General features: G+C 39.4%; 1 protein-coding gene across 1 annotated transcript in view; it reads right to left on the reverse strand.

The window, feature by feature from the left end:
- The window catches only part of Nipal2 (NIPA like domain containing 2), a 96225-nt gene that overhangs the window by 66089 nt on the left and 5857 nt on the right, over positions 1 to 24279 (reverse strand). Inside the window, exon 2 of the mRNA XM_029562790.1 lies at positions 585 to 653. Coding sequence (XP_029418650.1) covers positions 585 to 653 — 69 coding nt within the window. The remainder of the gene's footprint in view (positions 1 to 584; positions 654 to 24279) is intronic.

Consider the following 24279-nt stretch of genomic DNA (forward strand, 5'->3'; position numbering starts at 1 on the left):
CAGCTGTCCTGAAACTCACTATGTAGACCAGGCTGGCCTTGAACTCACAGAGATCCGCCTGCCTCTGCCTCCTGAGTGTGGGATTAAAGGTGTGTGACACCACACCCGGCCTAAGGGCCTATTTTGTATAGGACCGCACTGCATTCTTTCAAGATCTTTAGTCTACACAGATACACTTAATAGTATTTTAAAGAAAAACAATCTGTATCCCTATAAACTGTTTCTAAAAATATTTGTGCCCCAGCTGGGAGAAAAGGCTATGAAGAAAAAAAATGAGATACTGAAATCAAATTGGGAGATTCAGTCACTGACCACAGTAGACACTTTATCCAGAGTCATAATACTGTTAGGGACCAACAAAAACATTTAATTCCTTTAAAAATCAGAAAAAGGAAAACAATGTATGCAATTCAGCTTGGGTTATATTGTCTTTATATCAACTAGATCACAAGATACCTTTTTCCCCTATTTTTGTTCTTTAAATAAGCATAAGAACTACAGAGGTAAAAGTGTCCCAAACCAGAGACAGTTACATGGCAGTCCCAGATCAAGCTACAGAATTAGAAAGGTATGGTTTTACTTACCTGGATATTTAGGGAAATGCTGATAACCAGGTTTCCCAAAATGGCCAGCAAAACTCCAAAAAGGTGACTCTGTAAAAGAAAAGACTTTCTTTAAATGGTATTAGAGGTTTGGGAGTTTAGCTCAGTGAAATTGTACTTGCCTAGCAAGCACAAGGCCCTGGGCTCAGTCCCTCACTTAAAAGAATGTAGAATATTTATAGACAAAAAAAAAGTTTAAGAGGCTGGAGAGATAGCTAAGTGGTTAAGAGCACTGGCTGCTCTTGCAGAGGACTTGGGTTCAATTCCTGGCAGCCACATGGTGGCTAACAACTGTAACTCTAGTTCCAGAGGATCCAACACCCTCTTCTGGCCTCTGTGGGCACTGTATGACACAGGTGCATTTAGATACATGCATGCACAACACTCATATACATAAAATAAAAATAAACCAAAAAAATTTTTTTTTGGTCTTTTTGAGACAGGGTCTCCCTGTAGCCCCAGCTGTCCCGGAACTCACTATGTAGACCAGGCTGGCCTTGAACTTACAGAGATCCGCTTAAAGGAAAAAAAGATTATGTTTAGATGTATTAATTTAGTCTCTTACCCATTAATCTTTACTTAGCATCTGTTTAGCAAACCTATCCTGGCAATAATATTTGATTAAAGTGAGAAAATAATCAAATATAATTTCTTAGAAATAAGTTGATCAGGGCCCTTGAGATAGTTCAGCAGATAAAATATGCTTGTGGTACATCCTGATGACTTAAGTTCAACTCCCAGCTCCCACCGTGAAAAGAGTGAAAAGACTTCTGAAAGCTGTCTTCTGACCTCTACATACCCACTGTAGCATGCATGTGCTTACGTTCACACACACACGTCATACACATTAATAATGAATAAAATTAATAAGTGAAAGTACTTGGCCGTATCTAAGTGTAGTGGCTCATGCCTATACTCTAAGCAGAGGTGGGAGGTGTAGGCAGGAGAATCACTGCAAGTTCAAGGCCAGCCTGGGCTTCATAGTGAGACCCTGCCTGGGAAAGAAATAACTTGGTCCTTTACTGAATTCTGTAGGTGTTTGTCTATATCATTCATTAAAGAAAATCAGGCATCAGGTTCTGACTTTTTTCCACTAAGATGCTTCTGATATGTCTTTTCTGTTCATTTTCTTTTCCATTAATTTGCTGAAGAACTGTGGTATTAAAGAAAGATTACTGGACTTGAAGTTAAAGGAAAATCTGAGACATGGATCTGTTATATTCTGATTGGGTGACCTTGAACAAGTTATTTCACTTTCCTGGCCTCAGGAAAAAGGGCATGAGTAACATGTTTCTAGAAACCCCTTTATCTCTAAAGTCTCCCATTAAAAAAACACATTTTCCCACCACTCCTCTTGTCAAGAACCCACAATGCCTCTCTGCAGTTGACAGCATCATATGTGTAACTACTATGTCAACTCCCATAAACTGCCCTCACCTTGGCCACTCACTGTTCATGACACACTTGATGCACTTGCTGTGCATCAAGTAAATGGCACACACCACCCTCGGACCAGGTGTGGTATCTGTTCATGACACAGCATTCACCTGGATGGTATCGCTCCCTACATCAGCCCACTCCAATTCAACTTCACCTTCCTGGCCTACAGATGTCTAGACCCTCTCAGACTACCTTAACTTAGACTTTAAATGGTAATACTTATTCTTCTTTGATATTGTCATGTGTGCTATCAGGTACTATAAAGAGAAGGTGAATTCTCTAAGGTAGGAGAATAAAGTCTTACATTCCCACTGAGTCTTCAAAATAATCTAATCTATAAAACGGGGAGCTTCATAAACACTTGGAAACTGTGTACAGTCTAAATAAGAGCCATAAAGGTTAAAAATGTTATCAAAATAAGTTATTACATGTTGCTCAAATATTTATTACAGATAGCTCATAGATTATTTGAAAACTTCAAAAGATGCATTTGAGGGCTACATAGATGGCTCAGTGGGTAAAGTCCTTGCTCTGCATGAGGACCTGAGTTTTGATCCCTAGCAAGTAAAAGTCAGAGATGGGGGGTGGTGTGGAGGCAGGAGGATCAACAGAACTCCTTGGTCAGTCAGTATAGCTGAATCAGGTGAGCCCCAGGTTCAGTGAGAGATCTTGTCTCAAAAAATAAGGTAGAGGGCAGGGAGATGGCTCAGTGGATAAAATGCTGGCCATGTAAGCCTGATGATCTAAGGCCAATCCCCAGAACCCCACAAAAAGCTGGATGTAATGATGTGCAACCGTTATCTCAGCACTCCTACCCCAAAATGAGAGGTGGAAACCAGTGAACTGGCCAGAAGTTCATGGGCCAGCTAGCCTGGAGTAAGCTGTACAGCAGAAACAAGGGACACCCTGCCCCGTGAGGGAGAAGGAGAGAACCAACTCCCAAAGTTTACCTTTTGACCCCCACACATGCACAGTAGCTCACACACACTTGCATATACACACTATAAATAAATAAATAAATAAATAAATAAATAAATAAATAAATAAAGGTTGAAAGCCACTGAGGAAGATACCCAATGTCAACCTCTGGCCTCCACATGCACATACAAACATGTTCACATGCACCTGTATACACACATGTACACACAAACACATAAACATGAATTCTACATGTACATACACACACATGAGTGTGTACATGTGTATGTGCCACTCCCAGCTAGGCACAGACATGTAACAGCTCCTGCAGGTATCAATTAACAGTGATATGGGAGCTCCTTTCCTTATTCTACAGGACATAACTTGTAGTCAGCTTAAAATTCCAAAGAGCGATTTGAATTGCAAATGAACATTACAACCACAAGAAATCCTTTTCAGAATGCGAAATGTCTTTGAAGTTTTAGAGTTCTATTACACAAACTGAAGTGAAATTCTGTATTTTAAAAATATGAAGCAGAAAGCTTGAAAACTCATTTTATAGTTGATATATAATATCCATGGCCTTTAATCAGTTAAGATTTTTTTTTCTTAATAAAGGCACTTGGCAATAATTTTGATCACTATTGCTCATGGGGAACAACTGTATCACAATACAGTGTACTGTTTCCATGCTTTTTACTTACAATTTAATGCATTTGGCAATAATTAGGAAAATAAAGAATCAAAAGAAAGTTGGCATTGAATGTATAATTATGAAAATCTTCCATAGCTAGAAAAGTAAATTGCTGAACAGAAATAACTGACTTCAAAATTCTTTAAATCATTCTCTGAATGGTTCAAATGACATCAGGCTGGGTGTTTTAAAATTGGTGGCCAGATGTGGCAACGGTTTCTTGGATGTGGCACCAAAAGTTCATACAATAAAAGAAGACACAGGTTAGACTTCATCTGGATAAATACTTAAACATTTTTTGTGGTGTTGGTGATCATACCCATTTTCTTGTATCCACTAAGCAAACATTTCACCAGCTACATCCCCAGTCCCCCAAATCAAAACCTTCTGTGCCTCAAATGACACCACAGACAGATCAAAAGGCAAACAACAGAATGGGAGGAAATATTTGTAAATCCTTTTCTAAGTAGGGCCTGATATCTAGAACACTGTATTTAAGACACCTATAATTCAACAATAACACATAGCCTAACTTTATTTTTTTATTTTCTGCTCTCCCTAGTCCCAGCCCCAGCCCACCTGGAACTCACTATGTAGACCAGGCTGGCCTCAATCTTACAGGGATCCAACTGCCTCAGACTCCCGAGTGCTGGGATTAAAGGCGTGAGACACCATGCCCGGCATCATAGCCTGATTTGAAATCGACAGAATTTAGGATAGATTTTTTTCCAAAGAAGACATAGTAATGGCCAATAAGCACATGAAATAATATTCCTCATTACTACTCATTAGGGAGATGCAAATCAAAACTACAGTAATATGACACTACATACGAAGCAAAATGACGATTAAGCAAAGAGGATGTAATAACAAATGTTAGCAAGGATGTGGAGATGTTGAGAGCCTTCACACACTACTGGTAGGAATGTAAAATGATATAATCACTTTGGAATATAGTTTGACAGTTAATCATGGAATTTCCATTTAATTCAGTAACAGAAATGTAAGCAACATGCTTACACAAAACCTCATACAAATGCCCACAGACAGCATTATTCATAATAGCCCAAAGTGGAAATAATCCAAATTTTGCCTATGGTTAGGTGAATGAACGAAATGTGGGTATAGTCATACAATGAGATATTATTTAGCCACAAAAAGGAATATACTGATACATGCTGTAACAGGGATGAATTTTAAAGTGTTTGCAATATGTAAGAATCCAGGTTTGAAAAATCACATATATATGACTTAATTTGTATGTACTACCCAGAAAAGGCAAGTCTAGAGTTAATATATCAGTGGTTTACTTAAGGAGGGAAAAGATGGGAGGCTTAGGAATAAGGGTGAAATGGTGAGGGCTCTTTATAAGGTGATAAAATGTTTTAAAGGTGACTTTGATGGTTGTATAATTCTGAAAATATGTTAAAAAACAATGAATTGTCCACTTTACATGACTGAATTATATATTATATGAATTATATTGCACCTAAAATTGCTAAATAAGGTAATTTATGTATAAAAATTATATATTTTTTATCCAAAGAAATAAAATACTACAAATGTTGCTACCTCCATTCCTGTTTCTTGTCTCTCCAAGAGATTGAAGATCTTTAATTTTTTTCTTGCATTTGTTTATTGTGTGTGCACATCTGTGCAAGCCATATGCATGTGAAGGTCAGAAGACAATCTGTGAGAGTTAGTTCTCTCCTTCCAACATGTGGATCTCAGAGATCAAACTTAGGTCATTAGGCTTAGTGGCAGGCACCTTTACCTTTACTTGCTGAGCCATTGCGCCTGCCCTGAAGAATTTTCTTTCCGAAGCTGATGTATTTTTCTTTGATTCCCAGAGTTTTGTTATATTTAAAAATATAACAAAAAATACATATATTTATTTTTCATCCCCACTGGACTTTTATTATCTTTTCCTCTTTCTTCTCATCTAATAATACATGCAAGCACAGCTCTACATTTCCTTTCCCTTTTCAGCTTCCTGCATAATTTTGGCAATGTCATTCCATTCTAAATGTTTTCTGAGTTTTAAATGAGGTGTGTGTGTGTGTGTGTGTGTGTGTGTGTGTATGCCTTTAATTGGATAGGGTATTGTTTATCCTGTTGTTATACTTTCTTTCTAAAAACATTTTATTTATTTATTTTTAAATTTTATTTATTATTATTTTTTGTTTTACATATATGAGTCTATTGTCTGTATGTAGGTAAGTGTACCCGTGTCATGCAATGCCCACTGAGGACAGAAGAGGCTGTTGGATCCCCTGAAACTGGAGTTACAGACAGTTGTTAGCTGTCATGTGGGTGCTGGGATTTGAACCCAGGTCTTCTGCAAGAACAGTCAGTGTTCTTAACCACTGAGCCATCTCTCCAGCCCCTTTATTTATTATCTTTATTTTATGTGTATGGATGTATTGCCTACATGTGTTTAATGCCATGCAATGTCCACAGAGATCAGAAGAGGTGTCGGATTCCCCTGGAACTGGAATTACGGATAGTTGTTGGCCACCATATGGGTACTGGGAATCAAAACTGGGTCCTCTGGAAGAGCAACCAGTGCTCATAACCACTGATCCATCTCTCCAGCCCCATACTTTCTAATTTCAGAAAATTGTGGTCAGGAGATACGCAGCAATGTGAACTGGCATTTGCTTTATGACTGACACAGAGCATAAAGTAAATTTTGCTTCCATGAATAGAAATATATATTCTACGTTTTCTCTATTTAGACCCCATTTATTCCCCTTAACCCATTTGTCTCATCTTCAGTCTCCTTAATACTAATTGCCAAGGGATCGCTATTAAAATCTACAAGAAACATGCACTTATCTGTTTTTCTTTCAAATCTATTGAATTTTGCTATACTATATATGTCAAGTCTACATAGTTAGGTCTATAAACTCTGTTGTTTTTTTCTTCCCATTTAATTGTTCTTTTTATCATTATATATTGACTCTCAAATACTCTTTCTTTACAGTTCATTTTATCTGATAATAATAAAATATAGCTTTTTTTTTTTTTGGTTTTTTTGAGACAGGGTCTCCCTGTAGCTTCAGCTGACCTAGAACTCACTATGTAGACCAGGCTGGCCTCAATTTCACAGAGATCCACCTGCCTCTGCTTCCCTAGTGCTGGGATCAAAGGCATGCGCTGCCACCACCCAGCAGCTACTTTCTTTTGATATTTGCTTCTCCACCGTCACTTCACTTTCAATATCTCTGTGTCATCACATTTTTAAAAACTTCAAATTGACAGAATTCTTTGCATTTGTTATATAAGATGTTTTGCTGTATACATAATAGAATTACTAAATCTAGTTAATTAACACATGCAAACCCACACATGGCATCTTTGTGCTGAGGACAGTCTACATTCACCCTTTGAACATTTTTCAAGAATACACTGTATGGCTAGCTGTAGTCGCATGTTGTGTAATAGCTTTCTCGACCTACTCCCACAATATAACTGAAATTATGTTTCGTTTGACCCTATAGACCCCTGTGACCATCACTGTGTTATTATAGTTTAGTTGGTTTTTTTTACATAGAAAATAACTGAAATTTTAAAAGTCAGATTTTTTTGTCAAATGTTAAGTTTAGTCTATTTACATTTACTGTGACAACATATTTTCATTGATGTCTACTGTTTTAGTTTTTGTAGTTGCCTTGCTTTTTCTTTACTTCTGAATTTCTCTTTTCCTACATCCTGCCAAAATTGGTTATCTTTTGCTCTTTTCCGGTTACTTTTCTGATTAGGAAGTTCCTAATTTTACTCTTTTTAAAAAAGATATGTTTCATGTAACCCAGGCTGGCTTCAGACTCACTGTACCTGAGGATGACCTGAATTTCTGATTCTCCTGCCTCCACCTTCTGACTACTGATTTTACATTAGTATACCACCATAACCTTGTTTATGTGGTGTTAGGGATCGAACCCAGGGCTTCATGCATGCTAAGCAAGCACTCTACCAATGGAACTACATTCCCTAGCCTTATTTCTATTCTCTTAGCAATTTCTGTTAATTAAAAAAACTTTTTCATTTGAAACCATCATGGATTCATAGTAGGTTGCCAAGAATTATAGAGGTAGGTCCAATGCATCCTTCTCCTAGCCACTCTCATGGTAGCATCTTATGCAACTAGAATAAAAGATCAAATACCAATTAATATATAAAGGAATATATGTACTTATTTGGTTTAAAAATTTTTTTATTTATTATTTTTATTTTATGTGTATGTGTGTATTGCCTGCATGTCGGTAAGTGCACTGTCCTAGTTTTTTTCTTCATTGCTGTGACAAAATACTCTCCCCAGTACCAACTTGGGGGAGGAAAGGATTTATTTAGCTTACAAATCCTGGGTTACAGTTCATCCGGGAGCCCAAGGTAGGAACTCAGGGCAGGAACCTGAAAGCAGGAGCTGGAGCACAGGCCATGGAGGAATGCTGCTTACTGGCTTACTGGCCCCTGCTCAGCCTGCTTTCTTATGCAACACAGGCGGACCTGCCCAGGGGTGGCACTACCCACAGTGGGCTTGGCTTTCCCACATCACTCATCAAGAAGATGCCCCTCAGACATGGCCACAGGCCAGTCCAATAGGGGCGATTCCCCAAGTGTGGCTCCCTCAACCCAGGTGTGTCAAGTTGACATTAAAGCTATCCGCCACATGCGCCCATGTCATACAATGCCTGTGGAGGTCAGAAGAGGCTGTCGGTTCCCCTGAAACTGGAGTTACAGACAGTTGTTAGCTGCCATGTTGGTGCTGGGATTCTGCAAGAACAACCAGTGTTCTTAACTGCCGAGCCATCTCTCCAACCTCTATATGTACTTATTTGTATGTGTAAGCACTACAATGAAGATTTTCATCAGTACCATCATCAGACTCCCCTCTGTTACCCCTTTATAGACACATGGTCCTTCCTCCATTAAGCACAGCAACCATTAATCCACTCTCCTTTTCAGTATTATTTCACAAATATTACATAACTGGAATCACGAAGTATGTATACTTTTGAAATTGGCTTTCTTCATTCAGCAGAGTGTCTTTAAGGTTCACCCAAGGATGCTGGATCAACAGTTCATTCCTGCTAATTGCTGAGTAGTATTTGGTGGTATGCGTGCATCACAGTTTGTTTAACCATTCACTTGTTGAATGACATTTGTGTAGTTTCCAGTTTAGAACTGTTATAAATAAAGCTGCTATGAATGTTCATGTATAAATTTTTCATGAAAATAAATCTTAATTTCTCTGGGATAAATGCCCAAAAATGTAATTGCTGGGTTGTGTGTTAAGTCCATTTTTAGCTTGGCAAGGAATTGCCAGACTATTTTCCAGAGTGGCAATGGATGAGTAATCCAATTTCTCCACAAATGTATCATACATTCTTGATATCAATTCTAAACTTAATCAATAGTCTTGTCCTCCTGAGTATTATTAAAACTTGCCTTTGTTTTTAACTACAATCTGTTCTCCTTTGTCTTCTGTATTGCTGGCTACTATGTTATGATATTGTCTGGTTCTGCCTGGCTTATATATTCTCAAATTAGTAATTGCTAATACTTTTTAAATAAAATTTATTTTTAGAACGTTTTAGGTTCACAGAAAAGTTGAGAAGCAACCAGGATTTTTCCACATGGCCCCCACTTCCATAGTGTGCATACTTCCCCCATCACCAACATTCTCCCCAACCCCAAAGGGTACATTTGTTACAGTTCATGAACCTACATTAACACATCATTATCATCTAAAGTCACACTTTATGTTAACTTTTTAAAAAAATTAACCTTCCATGGGTTTCAGCAAATGTATAATGTATGTTAGATCATAGTCCTGTCCTTTTAAGACTAGTCACTCTAAGAAGCCAGATCCCACAGTCTGAAAAAAATCAGGCCACACCCAGCCCCTGCAGCTTTCTCTCTGTGACAGAGTTAAGGAGCTGTTCTGTGCTGTGGTTTTTTACAGTTCCTAATTTATGGACTTACTCAGTACCTGGCTCTGTGTTCCTTGTCACATCGGCTATCCAAGACTAAATCACATGGTGTAAAAACTCACCAATACCCAAAACATATAAAAAAGTCCGATATTCCCTGAAGACTTTTCTCCAGCCCTCCCCCTAATCATCCTGCCCATGGTGACACATACTCTCTCTCTTACTCTTACTTTAAGCTATCCCTTAAAATTTTTTGATTATTTTTTTAATTTTATTTATTATTTTTATTTTATGTGTATGCATGTATTGCCTGCATGTAGGTAAGTGCACCCATGTCATGCAATGCCCTCGGAGGTCAGAAGAGGCTGTTGGATCCCCTGGGACTGGAGTTACGAAGAGTTGTTAGCTGCCATGTGGGTGCTGGGATTTGAACCCAGGTCTTCTACAAGAACAACCAGTGTTCTTAACCATTGAGCATCTCTCCAGCCCCAATTTATTTATTTTTATTTTATGTATATATAAATATTTTGCCTGCATATAGGTGTATCATGTGTGTGTAATGCCCAAGAAGGCCAAAAGAGGGCATTGCATTTCCCAGAACTGGAGTTATGGACAGTTATTAACCACCATATGAGTGCTTGGAATTGATTTTGGGTCCTCTACAAGAGCAGCCAGTGGTTTTATTTTATTTTTTATTATTTTTATTTTTTGTGTATGAGTGTGTTACCCGCATGCATGTAAGTGCACCCATGTCATGCTATGCCCATGGAGGTCAGAAGAGGGCACTGGATCCCTTGGAACTGGAGTTATGGACAGTTGTTAACTGCCACATGGGAGCTGGGTATAGAACCCAGGTCCTCTGCAAGAGCAGACAGTGCTCTTAACCGCTAAGCCCTCTCTCTAGCCCCAAGCAGCCAGTGCTTTTAACTGCTGAACCATCTCTCCAGTCCCTAAACTATCCCTTTTAATGAAGCTCCTCTGCAGGTTTTAAGGAGAAGGCTCTCCTTCCATTTAAGGCCTTGCTATGCTGTTTCTGATTCCATTTTGTTTCTAATGCTCTCCCACTTCAAGGCCTGATCATGATAAGGTCTGATCATGATATCCTCCTGATAAAAGCTAATTCCTGAAGGGCAATTATATGACACTCTTTTTCCTTTATTTAACAATTTGTACCCACTGCTATAGAATTATACTGGTAGTTTTCTATCTTAAAAAATCCTATTTGCTTTGGCCCTCTCCATCTCTTCTATGTCCTGCTATTTCTCCCTTTTGGAATGAGAATGCTTACTAGGTGCCACAGTATATTGGAATTATGCAATTTGCATTTTGATTTTAGCAGGGGCTCCCAATTAACCAATTATCTCGAGTCTCAGAGAAGACTTTGAACAGTGTTAGGACTGTAAAGATTGGAAACTCTTAGAGATAAACTAAATACATTTTTTTCATTATGAGGTGAACATCAGACTTTAGGGACCAGGGGTGGGATGATACAGTTTAAAGTGATGTGTTTGGTGTTAAGTTGGCAAGGGGTGGACTTATGATCGTTAATTTTGGTGTCAACTTGATTGTATTATGAAATCCCATGCACTGAGTGGGACACACCTTTGGGTGTGTCTATGAAGGTGTTTCCAGAGATTAACTGAGGGGAAAGCCCTGTCTTGAATGTCAACATCCTCCATGGTTTGGAGACCTGAACTGAATAAAAAGGGACAAAGGGAGAAAGCCAGCGCTGAAATTTTCCTTCCTCTGTTTCTTGATCTGCTGAGACGTGAGCAAGCAGCCTCCTTCCACCATGGGCAGCAGCTGGCCCTACTAGAATGCCCTTCTCATCAAGATTGCCTGTATTCCCTGAACTGTAAGCCAAAATAAACTTCTCCTTTATGATGTAATATCAGGTATTCTGCCACAGTGATAGAAAAGTAACTAATTCAATATTGGTGAGCAAGAAGTTCTAGGACCTCTGTGGATGCTAGTATCTGTGCTGTTCAAATTCCTTATATACAGTATTTTCATATAATCCACACACATCCTCCTGTTAACTTTAAATTGCCTCTAAGTTACTTATAATACTGTTCTAGTATGGCTTTTCCCTCCAGCCATAAAGTGACCATCCCATCACTATCCTGGAGTAAAGATTATCTTGGCCCAGTAGTCACAGCATTGAAACAAGAAAAACAACACAGTGATACCTAGATCTACAGTGATGGTAATGGGGCTGTTGGCATTCACTAGTAGGAGGAACCAGTCCCAGGACCCTCACCTGGGACTCTAGCCACCACTCCCTTCTTCCTGGCCCTCAGCTGCAAATGATCTTGGAAATAGATGCTAGCATATGTAGGAAGCAGAGGTCATCATTCATGATAGGGTCGGACTTTGTGGTGATACAGCTGTTTGGGGATCACCTACAGTCCTGTTAGTAGCCCCTTATTCATTCCTATAAATAAGCCCAATAAACTTGTTGGTTCCCTGAACTAGACTTTGGTGGTCATTACTTTAGTCCGTTGTAGGTGCCTTATCTGGGATGAATAGACATTTGTTCACATTGCCCCAGGAAAAGTTAACACAACAAATATCTAATACAATGGAAATGATCTCTTTCTCTCCCTCTCCTTCCTTCCCCCTTCTCCCCCTCCCCTCTCTCTATACATGCTCTTTCTTTCTATATAAACTATATAGAGTTATATATAGCTGTTACAGTAGATTACTTAGGGAATAATGATAAGGAAAATCTGTACCTATTTAGTATACTCAGATTTTTAAAAAGTACTTATTATTATTTTATGTGTATGAGTGTATTGCCTGCATGTGTTTAAGTGCACCTGTGTCATGCACTGCCCACAGAGGTCAGAAGGCGGCTTCAGATTCCCCTGAAACTGGAGTTAGAGATAGTCGTTAGCTGCCATGTGGGTGCTAGGAACTGAACCTGGGTCCTGTGCAAGAGCAGCTAGTGCACTTAACTGTTGAGCCATCTGTCTAGTCCCCAGTTTTGTTATTTAAAAAACAATATTGACCCATGATTGGTTGACTTTGTGGATGCAGAACCTATTAATTTGAAGGGCTAACTGTATGTACTGCTTCTTCTTATACCTTACATGATTATGATAAAGTTTAATTTGTAAGCTATGCACAGTAAGAGATTGACAATACATAAAAATAAACATCACAATATAGCCCCAATAAAGATCGTGCAATGTGAAAAGAAAAAAAGTCCTTTGAGCTATGCTTGTTCATTCCACTCCAACCCCTGAAAAACGCTGATGTTTTTAGTCTTCTTTCCACTTCCCAGAATGGCTTGTAAATGGGATCATACAGCCTGTAACCTTCTCAGATTGGCTTCTCTTTTTGTACTATGTAATAAGGTTCTCCTGTTTATTTTCATGCTTTGGAAGATCATATTTTACAACACTGAATACATTTCCATTATTTGGACGTACCACAGTTTATTTATCCATTCACCTGCTAAAGGGTGGCTTAGTTGCTTACACGTTTCAGACAATTATGAATAAAGTGGCTATAAAAGCCAATACAGAGGTTTTTGTATGGATATGCTTTCAGCTCCTTTAAGTAGATACCAGAGTGTGACTGCTAGACTGTGTGGTGAGAGTATATTTGGTTTTGTAAGAAATTGTCTTTGGAATGGTGGTGACACTGCTTCTCACTGCGGTAAGTCAGAACTCCTGGTCATTGTATCCTCCATCCATGCTGACCCACCCTTTGGCTCAGCACTGCACCTTTTCTTAAAAAATAGGCTGGAGAGATGGCTCAGGGATAAAGAGTACTGACTGCTCTTGCAGAGGACCGGGTTCGATTCTCAGCACCCACATGGTGGCTATGAAACGTCCTAACTCCAGTTCCAGGGGGATCCGAAGCCCTCTTCTGACCTCTGCAGCATTGCACGACATGGGTGCATGCACATACATGCAGGCAATACACTCATACACATAAAATAAAAATAATAAAAAGATTGTCATTTGACACATAATCTGTCCCTAACGGCCACTTTTCAGAGTACACATCTCAGTGATTTCAGTGTACTCACAGAGTTGTGCAGTCATTCCCATCTTCCAATTTCAGATATTTCATCACGCTGAAGAAATACCCCACCCACGTGCAGTCACTTTCCATTCATCCTCAAGTTCCTGGCAACTGATCTACTTTCTCTGTTTGTATCAATTGGTCTATTGTAAACATCAAATGGATGCATGTATATAGCCTTTATGTTTGGTTTCTTTATTTTGTATAATGATGTCAAAATTCATCAAGTTGTAGTGTACATCAGCATTTAATATGTAGAACGAATCATTTCTTTTTAAAGCTATGTGATAATCCATTATATGGACACACCTCATTTTATGTATCCATTCATCCATTGATGAATATATGGATTACCTCCACTTTTTGTATATTATGTTCTCTTATTTTTTTTCTGAGCTCAGTATCTTTCTTTCCTGAAGAAAGTTTCAGTATCTCTTTCAATAAATTGATTATTCAAATTCTCTGCAATTTTGTGAACACATTCATGTCATCTGTTGAATACAGTTATTTCATTCCATATACTGGCAATGCTGCCCTATTGTCTTCAGACCTTATTATTGTAGAAAAGTTAAGGGTGTCCAATTGTTGCTCCTTTGAAGGTAATCTCATTTTTCTTGAAATGCTACGGTGTTCTTTGCTATTTTTGGCAGTTTTATTACAATTCTTTTATATGTGATTTTTTTTTTTTTTGGTCTTTTTGAGACAGGGTCTCCCTGTAGCCCCAGCAGTCCTGGAACTCACTATGTAGACCAGGCTGGCCTCAAACTCACAAAGATCCGCCTGCCTCTGCCTCGGATTAAAGGCGTGCGCCACCACGCTTGCCTTATATGTGATTTTTAATGCTGCCCCAAGATAAGGGTTAGTGTCTTTTACCACCTTTCTTAGGTTCTCAATCATTTTTCCTTGGCACTGTTCTCTCTATTCTCTCCATCTGAAGTTCCTTTTACTAATATGTTGGACTTTTTCATTCTATCCTCTTGGTTTCTCAAGCTCACATTTTCCAACTTTTCACCTCTGTGCACTGAATTCTGGGTATCTTCCTCAGATCTGTCTTCTAGTTTGTCTTTGGCAGTAGAGGATCTAAAGGGAGTAACTATTTGAAATCAACTGGGATTACATATAGTAAATGCTCAGTTTTGGTGGGGCATAATTTGCTTCAGAATTCAGATTTTAACAATTAAAAGGGACTATGAGTATGTAATAAAAATCTGCTTGCTAACATTTAACATCACAGTAACCTGAAATAACAAGATATATATGGATGCAAAGGAGGTGTCAAAAAAAGCTTCCTGATAACACTAAGTATACATTTGTATATATTATTTTTCCAGGATTCTTTATTTAAATTGTGTCCCAATTAAATCCATCTAATACAAACCCATGAATGGTAGTAACAGAATATACTAATTATGTCTCCTATCATTCAGGTGTGACAAAAACCTGACAGAAGCAACTTAAGGGAGGAAGGATTTATTTTGGCTCATGGACTCAGGGGACTTGAGTTCATCATGTTGGAGAAGGCATGGTGGTGTGAGTGTGTGGCAGAGCTTCTCACTTCACAGCCAGACCAAGAACCAGAACCAGACAGGCAGATATAACATTCAAAGACCTGCCCATGATGGCCTTCATCCTCCAGACAGGCCCTATATTCCAAAGGTTCTACAACCTCTCAAAACAGTGCTACCAGCTTGGAAGAAAGCATTCAAACACTTGAGCCTGTGGTGGATAGTTCACATTCAAGACATAATATAGAGCAAGTCCATTAATGCCTGCTATGGCTTGATGTTGAATGTCTCCTGAATGGCCAGGTATTGAAGGTTTAGGTCCTCAGAGTGGCAATTTTGGGAGGCACTACAGTCCTGCAGGAGGAGGGGTCTTATGCAATGGCCTTAGGTCATTGAGAGCATGCCTTGAAAGGGACTGTAGGGCCCTGGCTCCTTTCCTCTTTCTCTTTTGCTTTCTGGCCATGAGGTGATTAGTTTGTTTTACCATGTGTACCTCGCTATGGATCTGGCACCCTGCCAGAGACCCCAAAGCAACAAGTCTGCCTAAACAGGACTGGGTCATCTAGATTCAAAATGTAAACATGTTTACATGACTATTCACTGTGCTTCCTAGCATCTTAGAATTAGTGAAGGAAGAGACTTCCTCTCACATCTCCTTTGCCCTCACCCACTTACTAATCTGGAAACTAGTTATAAAGAGATCAGAGAGTCAGAGAAGGAAAGTGACTTAGGGGAAGTCACACAGCATAATACCCTTTGGCTCAAAAAACCTAGGTAAAGTCTGAGTTACTTTTCATGAACTGCCATAGATAACCTTCTGGCTGGTCAATGTCAATATATCACATTTCCTTTTTTAAACTAGCAGAATTTTGTTCCTTTATCTTAGAGAAAATGAAATAAAGCAAAGACGACTTTAGAAAAAAAGGTTGTTTCACATGGTAATAATGCTGTTTAAGTACAGACCAGAAACACAAGAGGAAGCCCTTACTTTAAATAGTGTTCAGTGCTGCCTCTGTGGCTTAATTTCTGGCTTTTCCAGGATGCCTTGGCAAATGGGTGGTGGCAGCTGCAGTAAACAACTGATCAAGAATGAGATTCAGAATATCAGCACTGATAAATATTGCGATGTTTTAATTTTATTTGAAATAACTATCCTCTAGCCTACTTTTCTTTGTGTGTCAGAATGTTCTTTAGCTATTTTACAGGGACCTGTACTCTTGTGTTGCTGACCTGTAATCCTTAAGTGGGGCAGTCTGGCCAGATGTAGATGGGATGTGATAACACAGGAATGTGTGGAATTAGTAATAGTCTGCCCCAGCCCTGACTTTGAACTCAGCAATATTCTTGGCTCTGCCTTCAAAACACACTCAGAACCAGACCAATATGGAGTTAGTGCATGGCTCAAAGGAACCACAGATCCAGAGCTGATTTTGAACATTGTAAGAATTATAGTCAACTCCTGACTGTAATAATGCTATCTCCTGTTCTAGGCAGTAAAACATGCCTGAACTGACAGGATTGATATAATTTCTAGTATCAGTGCTGTGCCACACTGAATGATTTAAGTCAAGAATCACTGTAGGGATGATCCTAAAGGCCTTTATAGTGAGGGATTTGCCTGAGAAATGGACTTTCAGCTTACAGCAACCTAAAGTACCTTTCAGAAATGAGCTGGGTGGTTTGGGATTTGCGCCTAGTAAATAGGTAGACACCTAGCTTAGCTCCAAAACTGCTACGGGGAAAGGAGGCTATCCAAATTCTTAGAAATAACATCTGTAAGCATTTAAGGGATAAAGACTCACAATGTATGCCACTGAGTTTCAAATTGCTATCTATATCTATGTATATGGAGAAGAACTAATAGATATTTCACATTGTTAACAATTAATGAATCTCTAGGTGAAGGACATATGGTGTTTATTGTACCACTCTTTTTTTTTACTGTTTTATAGGTTTGAAAATGTTCAAGCTGAAATATAAAAACTGCTTTGCCGGCTCAATGAAATTAAGAAGAATATGGATTCACTTAAAAATAAGAGTTTAAAGGGGAGATGATAACAAGAAAAGAAATAAAAAGGAAGCTGGCAGAACCAAGAAAAGATGTTAAGAGAAAAATAAAACCATTGCCCAACTTGGAACCACATGTAGACATGGCTCAAGAAAGACACACAATATGGAGGAAAAGGATATAAGATGAAAATGATCAGAGAGAAGATACACAGATAGACAGCTTGGGGAAGCTCGCATCAGATGTTATTCATTCAGTCGAGCATCTATTGGGGATTTATTCAGCAACTGCTAAATATTAGGTCCTATGTCAGGAATCAAGGATGTAAAGTCCCTCAAGATGTTCAGAGGAAGCAGAGAAAGCAGTAACAGACAGTTCAATAACTGACAGACCACACCTGTGAAGTTTGTAATAGAGTATGTTCTATAGTGCCCACAGGAACAGATAGGACACAGTGCAAGTGCACCTAGGTTGTGCAAGGATGTATTCAAATCTTGTGGCTGCCCTACTTGGTGGCTTAAAACAACACAATTTATCCTTTGACAGTTCTAGAGGCCAGAAGTAGAAAATAAGTTTTGTTGGGTTGAAATCAAGGTGTTCAGAAAGCTCTGTTCCCACTAGAGGCTCCAGAGGTAATTCTATTCCTGGTCTGTTCCAGCTACTGTAGGCTGCTGGATTCCTGGACTTGCGGCTATATCACCCACCCTCTGTCTGGCTCTGTGTTCACAATGTTTTCTCCTCCTCTTTGTCAAATCTCCCTGTACCTCCCTGTTGTAAGGATACAAACGAAGACATCTGGGGCCCACCTGGCTGATCTAGGATAGTCTCCCCATCTTAAGAGTCTTTCCTTAATCAACTACATGTGCAAAGTCTTTTTATGCTATGTCAGGAGGCAATATTCACAGCTGACTTTGGGATTAGGCACCTTTTAGGGGATCATTATTCAGCGTAGCTCAGAAAGGGTAAGTGCATTCCGGCAGAGGGCAGAGCAGGTACAAAGGTACAAGGTAGCCTAAGGACTTGAAGCAGAGGATGGTAGCACAGCTGACTGGAGATGCAGGCAGGAGTCTTTCTTTGCCATGGATCTATAGGTAGAGCTAAGACACCAAGGATTCTAAACTAGAAAAGAATAGACCAGATTTAGTTTTTGAACTCAATATTCCAGATTTCCATCACTGTGGGAAAAATACCTAAAATAATCAATTTAAAGGGTAAAAGATTTATTTTGGTTTACAATTTCAAAGGTTTCAGCCCATAGTCACTTGATCTCCTTGCTTTTGGGCCTGCTGCAACATAGTACTTCATGGTAGGAGCATGTGGTGGAAGAGACCAGTTTACTTCCTGGCAGCCAAGAAGCAAAGAGAGAAGAGGAGGGGCCAGAGTTTCAATATCCCAATCAAGGGCATGCCCAAAATAACTTACTTCTCTTAATTAATTAGTCCCCACCTTCTGAATGTCCTATCATTTCCCAATAGGGCCATAAGCTGGGAAACAAACCCTCACTACATGGGCCTTTGAGGGGATATTTGTGATTCAAACTATCACAAATGCAGAGGATAGACATTGGGGAGGGAGACCAGGCAACAGAGAGCCAATTAGGAAATTGTTTTGAGGATTTCAGGCAAGAAATAGGAGCAACAAGGATAGTTAATTATAACAGGGCCACATAGAAATACTATTCATAGCAGCAAATACTGGCAACAACCTGGAATCTGGTAAGACATTTTAGATTACTGGATAGATTGGACGTTCTTACTATTAATCTCCTTCACTCTTGTACATAATTTGGTTGTCTGTAATACTAATCCAAATAGAGTTAAAATGATAATCCCATATGTGAAAAACAGTTTCATCGAGGAATAAATTTTTAATTATTATCTTAATTATTGTATGCTATAGGGTTATTACATTCCTATCCTGAGAAAGTCTCATGATGTTGGATCCAAATCTAGTGATGAAAAGCCCACAGAAAAGGTCAGGGTTACATAACACTGCAAATCATGGCTATTCCACAAGCTGCTCCATGCCAATTTCTAATCAACCTTAAAACCTAGGCAGAGAAACCCAACATATTGCCTTCCTATACAATTAAGAACTATTAAATTTTGTCTTTTACTAGAGAACATGTCTCCAAGACTAGCTTAAGTTTTACTATGAAGTCACCACATTTTTTTACTTCTGAGAAATTTAAGTTTCAGCAGAACAAATTTATGGGAAAAGGAGTATATTTAATAACACATCCTTTGGAGGTTTTTAACACGTTGTAGGAGACCGCTAGGTAAGAAAAGGCAAGAGTTCAGTTAAGGAAATCTTAAACTCTGTTCTATTACAAAACAACTTATTCCTGTCTGATACTGGGAAGGGAATCTTTGAAATTCTGACAGACACAATGAACACAAAGAATGCTACTGTTTACACCCAGATCAACGATCATAATTTTTTAAAAACCAGTAATGCTTTGTTTGTAGAGAAGCAGGCCTGCAGGCTTCCCTTTGCAAACCCAGTTCAGGGGTTAGAAAGCAACTGTTAACCTAAAGCCGAATGATGCTGTCAGCTCACTTGGCAGCAAAGCTTCCCTCCACACCAGCTTTGGTTTCCTGAGCACATACTTCTTTGGGGGAACAAAGCCTGCCTTGAACTCCAGTGTACTTTGCTAGCAACCTTCCCTTAACATGAAACTGTTGTCTAGTCACTGGGTGAGTTTCCACCTTACTTTTGGGAGGGCACATAACATTGCCACACACTAACTGATCTTTGTCAGAGCCTCCTGAGGCTCTCAACACCCATCAGACTAGATCTTTCTGAAACCAAGGCAGGGATCAATTTTGCCACACGCTGTGCACATTGTGATATGGGCTTTTCATTGCCTCTAAAAGGCCAGTCCTCAAAGTTAGGCTAATATCTCCTGCATCCCAACCCATGTTCTGATAATAGTCTCCCATTCCTCTGGTCCAGAAGCCAGATCTCAACAAACGTCATAGACAACACACATATGAAACCCATAGGACTCATCAATGGTAACTTTTAATTGACTCAATGGACTCATAAAAGACTCTGCATGTAAATCACAAACACGCTCCACTTTGTGGGTGCGGCAGCTGCTAAGGAGAGGACTGCTGGACTCTTGTTCACAAAGAACTGTTCATTTCTCTACTGTTGTTATTCAGGAAGCCACAACCAAAGGTGTGTAATAATATTTCCTCTCTGTTTTGGCTTGCCTATTCACAGTCCATGTTACAGTACCATGTTAGTCCTGGATGTTTCATGTAAATAATCAGTCAGATAATATAAACAAAGATCATGCCTTCAGATGATGCTTCTCAAGTACTTTAAATTTCTTATTATGAATTAACAATGTATACAAGATCTATGATTTATGAATAGAAAGTAGGATAATTAAATAAAGTAGATCTATCACCTCAAATGCTTATCACTTTTATGGTGTGAGCATTTGAAATTTACTCTTAGAAATTTTTGGGACTGGAGAGATGGCTCAACAGTTAAGAGCAGCGGCTGATCTTGCAGAGGACCTGGTTCAAGTCCCAGCCCCCACATCCCTCTAACAACCATCCATAATTCCAGTTCCAGGGGAATCTGATGCCTTCTTTTGACCTCTGTGGGCATTGCACAATACAGATGCACTTACATACATGCAGGCAATACACTCATACACATAAAAAATAATAAATCAAATATTTAAAAAAGAAATTGTAAAATGTGCAATATACTATGAGCTATATTTACCCTTTATGTAATAGAGCCCAACCTGCCCCCATTCCTCCTGAGCCTCTGTGCCTTTTGACCATCGTCTCAGCGGTCCTCCCACCTCTCAGCTTGTATAACCCCATTCTACTCTCTTGCTTCTATGAGTTCAATTGTTTTAGATTCCACATATAAGTGAGAACATGTGGTATTTGTCTTTCTATGCCTGGCTTATTTCATTGAGCAAAATGTTCTCTAATTCCAATGTTGCTGAAAATGACAAAATTTCATTCCCTTTTAAGGTTTAATACTATTCCATTGTGCATATTATTATACACCACATTTTCTTTATCCAGTCATCTGTTAGTGGACACTTAAGTTGATTCCCTAACTTGGCCATTGTGAATAATGTTGCAATGAACACAAGAGGCAGAGTGGATATCTCTTCAACATATGGATTTCAATTTTTGGGTAAATACCAAGAAGTGGGATTGCTGGATCATATGGTACTGCTATTTTAAAATTCTGGCTTTTTAGGAAAGTTTTTCAACTATTTCAAAAGCATTTGCGCTCTCTCTCTCTCTCTCTCTCTCTCTCTCTCTCTCCCTCCCTCCCTCCCTCCCTCCCCACACTCTCCCCCACACAAATACATACGCATGTCACAAAAACATAGCTAAATTTTGGGGTCATACTCCATGTTTTCTGCCTTTGATATCCCTGCCCAACACTACCCTATTGAGAGGACTCCTGGCATTCTGTTCACGATTTTTATTGGGTGGATCATTTGCTTTCATTTCGGGTCCTCACTGTTGAGTGGTGGACAAAGCTTCTTCAACAGTTTTTTTCCTTCAACAGTTAAGACAGAGGCTTTTCCAGAATGTCTTTGGTAGGGAGGAGACAAATATAGAACACAGAAATAAGTCATAGCCTAGAGATAATATCAATTAAAATGATTCAAAAATGAATCCTATAATGCAAGCTTTTAAGGAGATGACTGCTCGGATCTTATGCACAAAGACAAGGAGGCTAAGTGGGAGCTCTTTTTTCAGGAAGGAGTATACTCATGTGAGCTAGGATATAGAAAGGGGGAGTGTGTGGATGAGGTAGGGTGTGCTTAGTCCACAGGATGCCTGTGAAGGCTGTGATTCACAAGGGGCTGAGCCCACCTGGTGAAAACTGCTACGTCAGACAGAATCCTCTTTGATACATGATTCTTGTTTCATGGGAGGATCCAGGGCTTCCCAAGGGGACCCATGCACTTTCAGAACATCAAGCCCAGTGCCTCTGGCCTGGATGACTGATATGGGACAGGGCAGGAACCTCATCTAGTAGGATGAGAGCTCATGTTTTCTCATTAGGTCTTCTCTCCTTGGAATGAGAAAATATGTAGCCTAGAAAGGTGAGCCTGCTGCAGGGGGCACCAACAACCCTGAGGAACAGACACGGAAAATGAAAGTGAATGCTCACCATATGGTTAGAGACTTTGTATCAACGCATATGTGAACCCAGAATTATTCTAGCTCTATACGTCATCCAAATGGATTAATTTCTATTATTTAATCCAGTTAAAGTTAAGTTTTGCATAAGTTGCGGTCTAAGCCTTATCTTTCAAAGCATTCTGGGTAGGAAAGGCTAGTTCAAAAGCTAGAAGAGAGACCAACTCTCATTAAAAGTTAAAGTGGTCAGGCTCGTGGTCCAAGTTCTTAAAAGAAGGAAACAATTTGAGAATTACAAAGAATGGGTAGTCTAGAGAATCAGAAAGTCAGAGTTGAGGCCACAGTAGACAGCTGACATTCATTCTGCACAGGCCTGGGGTGACTTGCCAAGCTCAGGGTGGGTCTTTGAAGGAATCATGACTAAATACAACCCCCCAATGGGGTGGAGTGTGTGACTAAACATATATATATATATATATATATTTCACCTTTATTTACATGAGGGACCATCAGTCAACATCTCCTCTTATGTGCCAGTGATGACAGGAGACCATGCTAAGAGTGACTGTGGGCTGGGCAAATAACAAAGGGGGGCAAAAGCACTCTCTGTAAAACGTTAAGTCATTTGGAACATGAGGCAAAGTTGGGTGGTCAATAAAAGGGATAAACTGAAGAACATTCGTTCTTCAGGACAAAAGCAAAACGAAAATAGGAACTAATAACAAAAACCCAAGCCAAGGGCTGGGGAGGTGGCTCAAAAGGAAAGTGCTTGCCATGCAAGCATGAGGGTCTGAGTTTGATCCCCAAAACCTACGTAAAAAAGCTGGCTGTGATGGCACAGGCAGAGACAGATGAATCTCCAGGACTTGCTGGCTAGCCAGTCTAATGAACTGAGCTCCAGGTTCAGTGGAAGACCTTATTTCAAAAAAAGGATGGAGCTGGCATGGTGGCACACAACTTCAATCCCAGCACTCAGGAGGCAGAAGCTGGGACATCTCTGTAAGTTCAAGGTCAGCCTCGTCTACAGGTCTATCTAGCAAGTTCCAGACCAGTTGGGGCTACAGAGAAAGCCTATCTCAAAAACAAACAAACAAACAAACAAACAAACAAACAAAAAACCATGGAGTATAACTAGGGAAGACTCAGACTCTCAATGCTGACCGCTGGCCTCTATATGCATGTATATACACGTGTACACTCACCAGCACACACATGTGCATATATACAAATACACACACACAAATAAAAAATGAAAAATTAATAAAGTCTAACATTAACCCTTCCCAGGCTGAGGGTGCTTGTCCTCGTACAGAATACACAAAACATGATTACACTCTTGCCACTAACACCTCTGTCAAATGTTAATAAGGTCAGAGGAGGGTGTTGAATACCCTAGAATTGGGGTTACAAACAGTTGTTAGCCGCCATGTGGGTGCTGGGAATTGAACCAGGGTTCTCTGCAAGAGCAGCCAGTACTCTTAACCATGAGCCTTCTCTCTAGTCCCCGATTTTTCTTATTTCCATTTGTGATGAGTCTCTAAATTACTGATTGGGATATACATATTTTATGACCTTTCTTATAACACAGGGTTTTGGTAATACTACTACTAATAGTTAGTGCTTACCTAGTACTTCTATGTGAGTGGTACTTTGCCATTTGACATGCATTATTTAATTCTTACGACATCCCTATAAGTATATATTATTATTTCAGCACAGAATGCCAAGAAATGGATAAAAAAAACTTGGTACCACATTTAGTAAAGTAGCAGAGCTTCAAAAATTATTCTATAAAAAAAAAATACCTAGGGGCTGGAGAGATGGCTCAGTGGTCAAGAGCACTGGCTGCTCTTGCAGAGGACCCTGGTTCAATTCCCAGCACCCACAAGGCGGGCAACAACTGTCTGTAACTCCAGTCCCAAGGTATCTGACACCTTCTTCTGACCTCCATGGGGAACTAATGACACAGTTGCACTTACATACATGCAGGCATTACACTCATA

This window comes from Nannospalax galili, unplaced genomic scaffold (genome assembly GCF_000622305.1).
Source record: "Nannospalax galili isolate Female #2095 unplaced genomic scaffold, S.galili_v1.0 scaffold334, whole genome shotgun sequence".
In the NCBI taxonomy this organism is placed as follows: Eukaryota; Metazoa; Chordata; class Mammalia; order Rodentia; family Spalacidae; genus Nannospalax; species Nannospalax galili.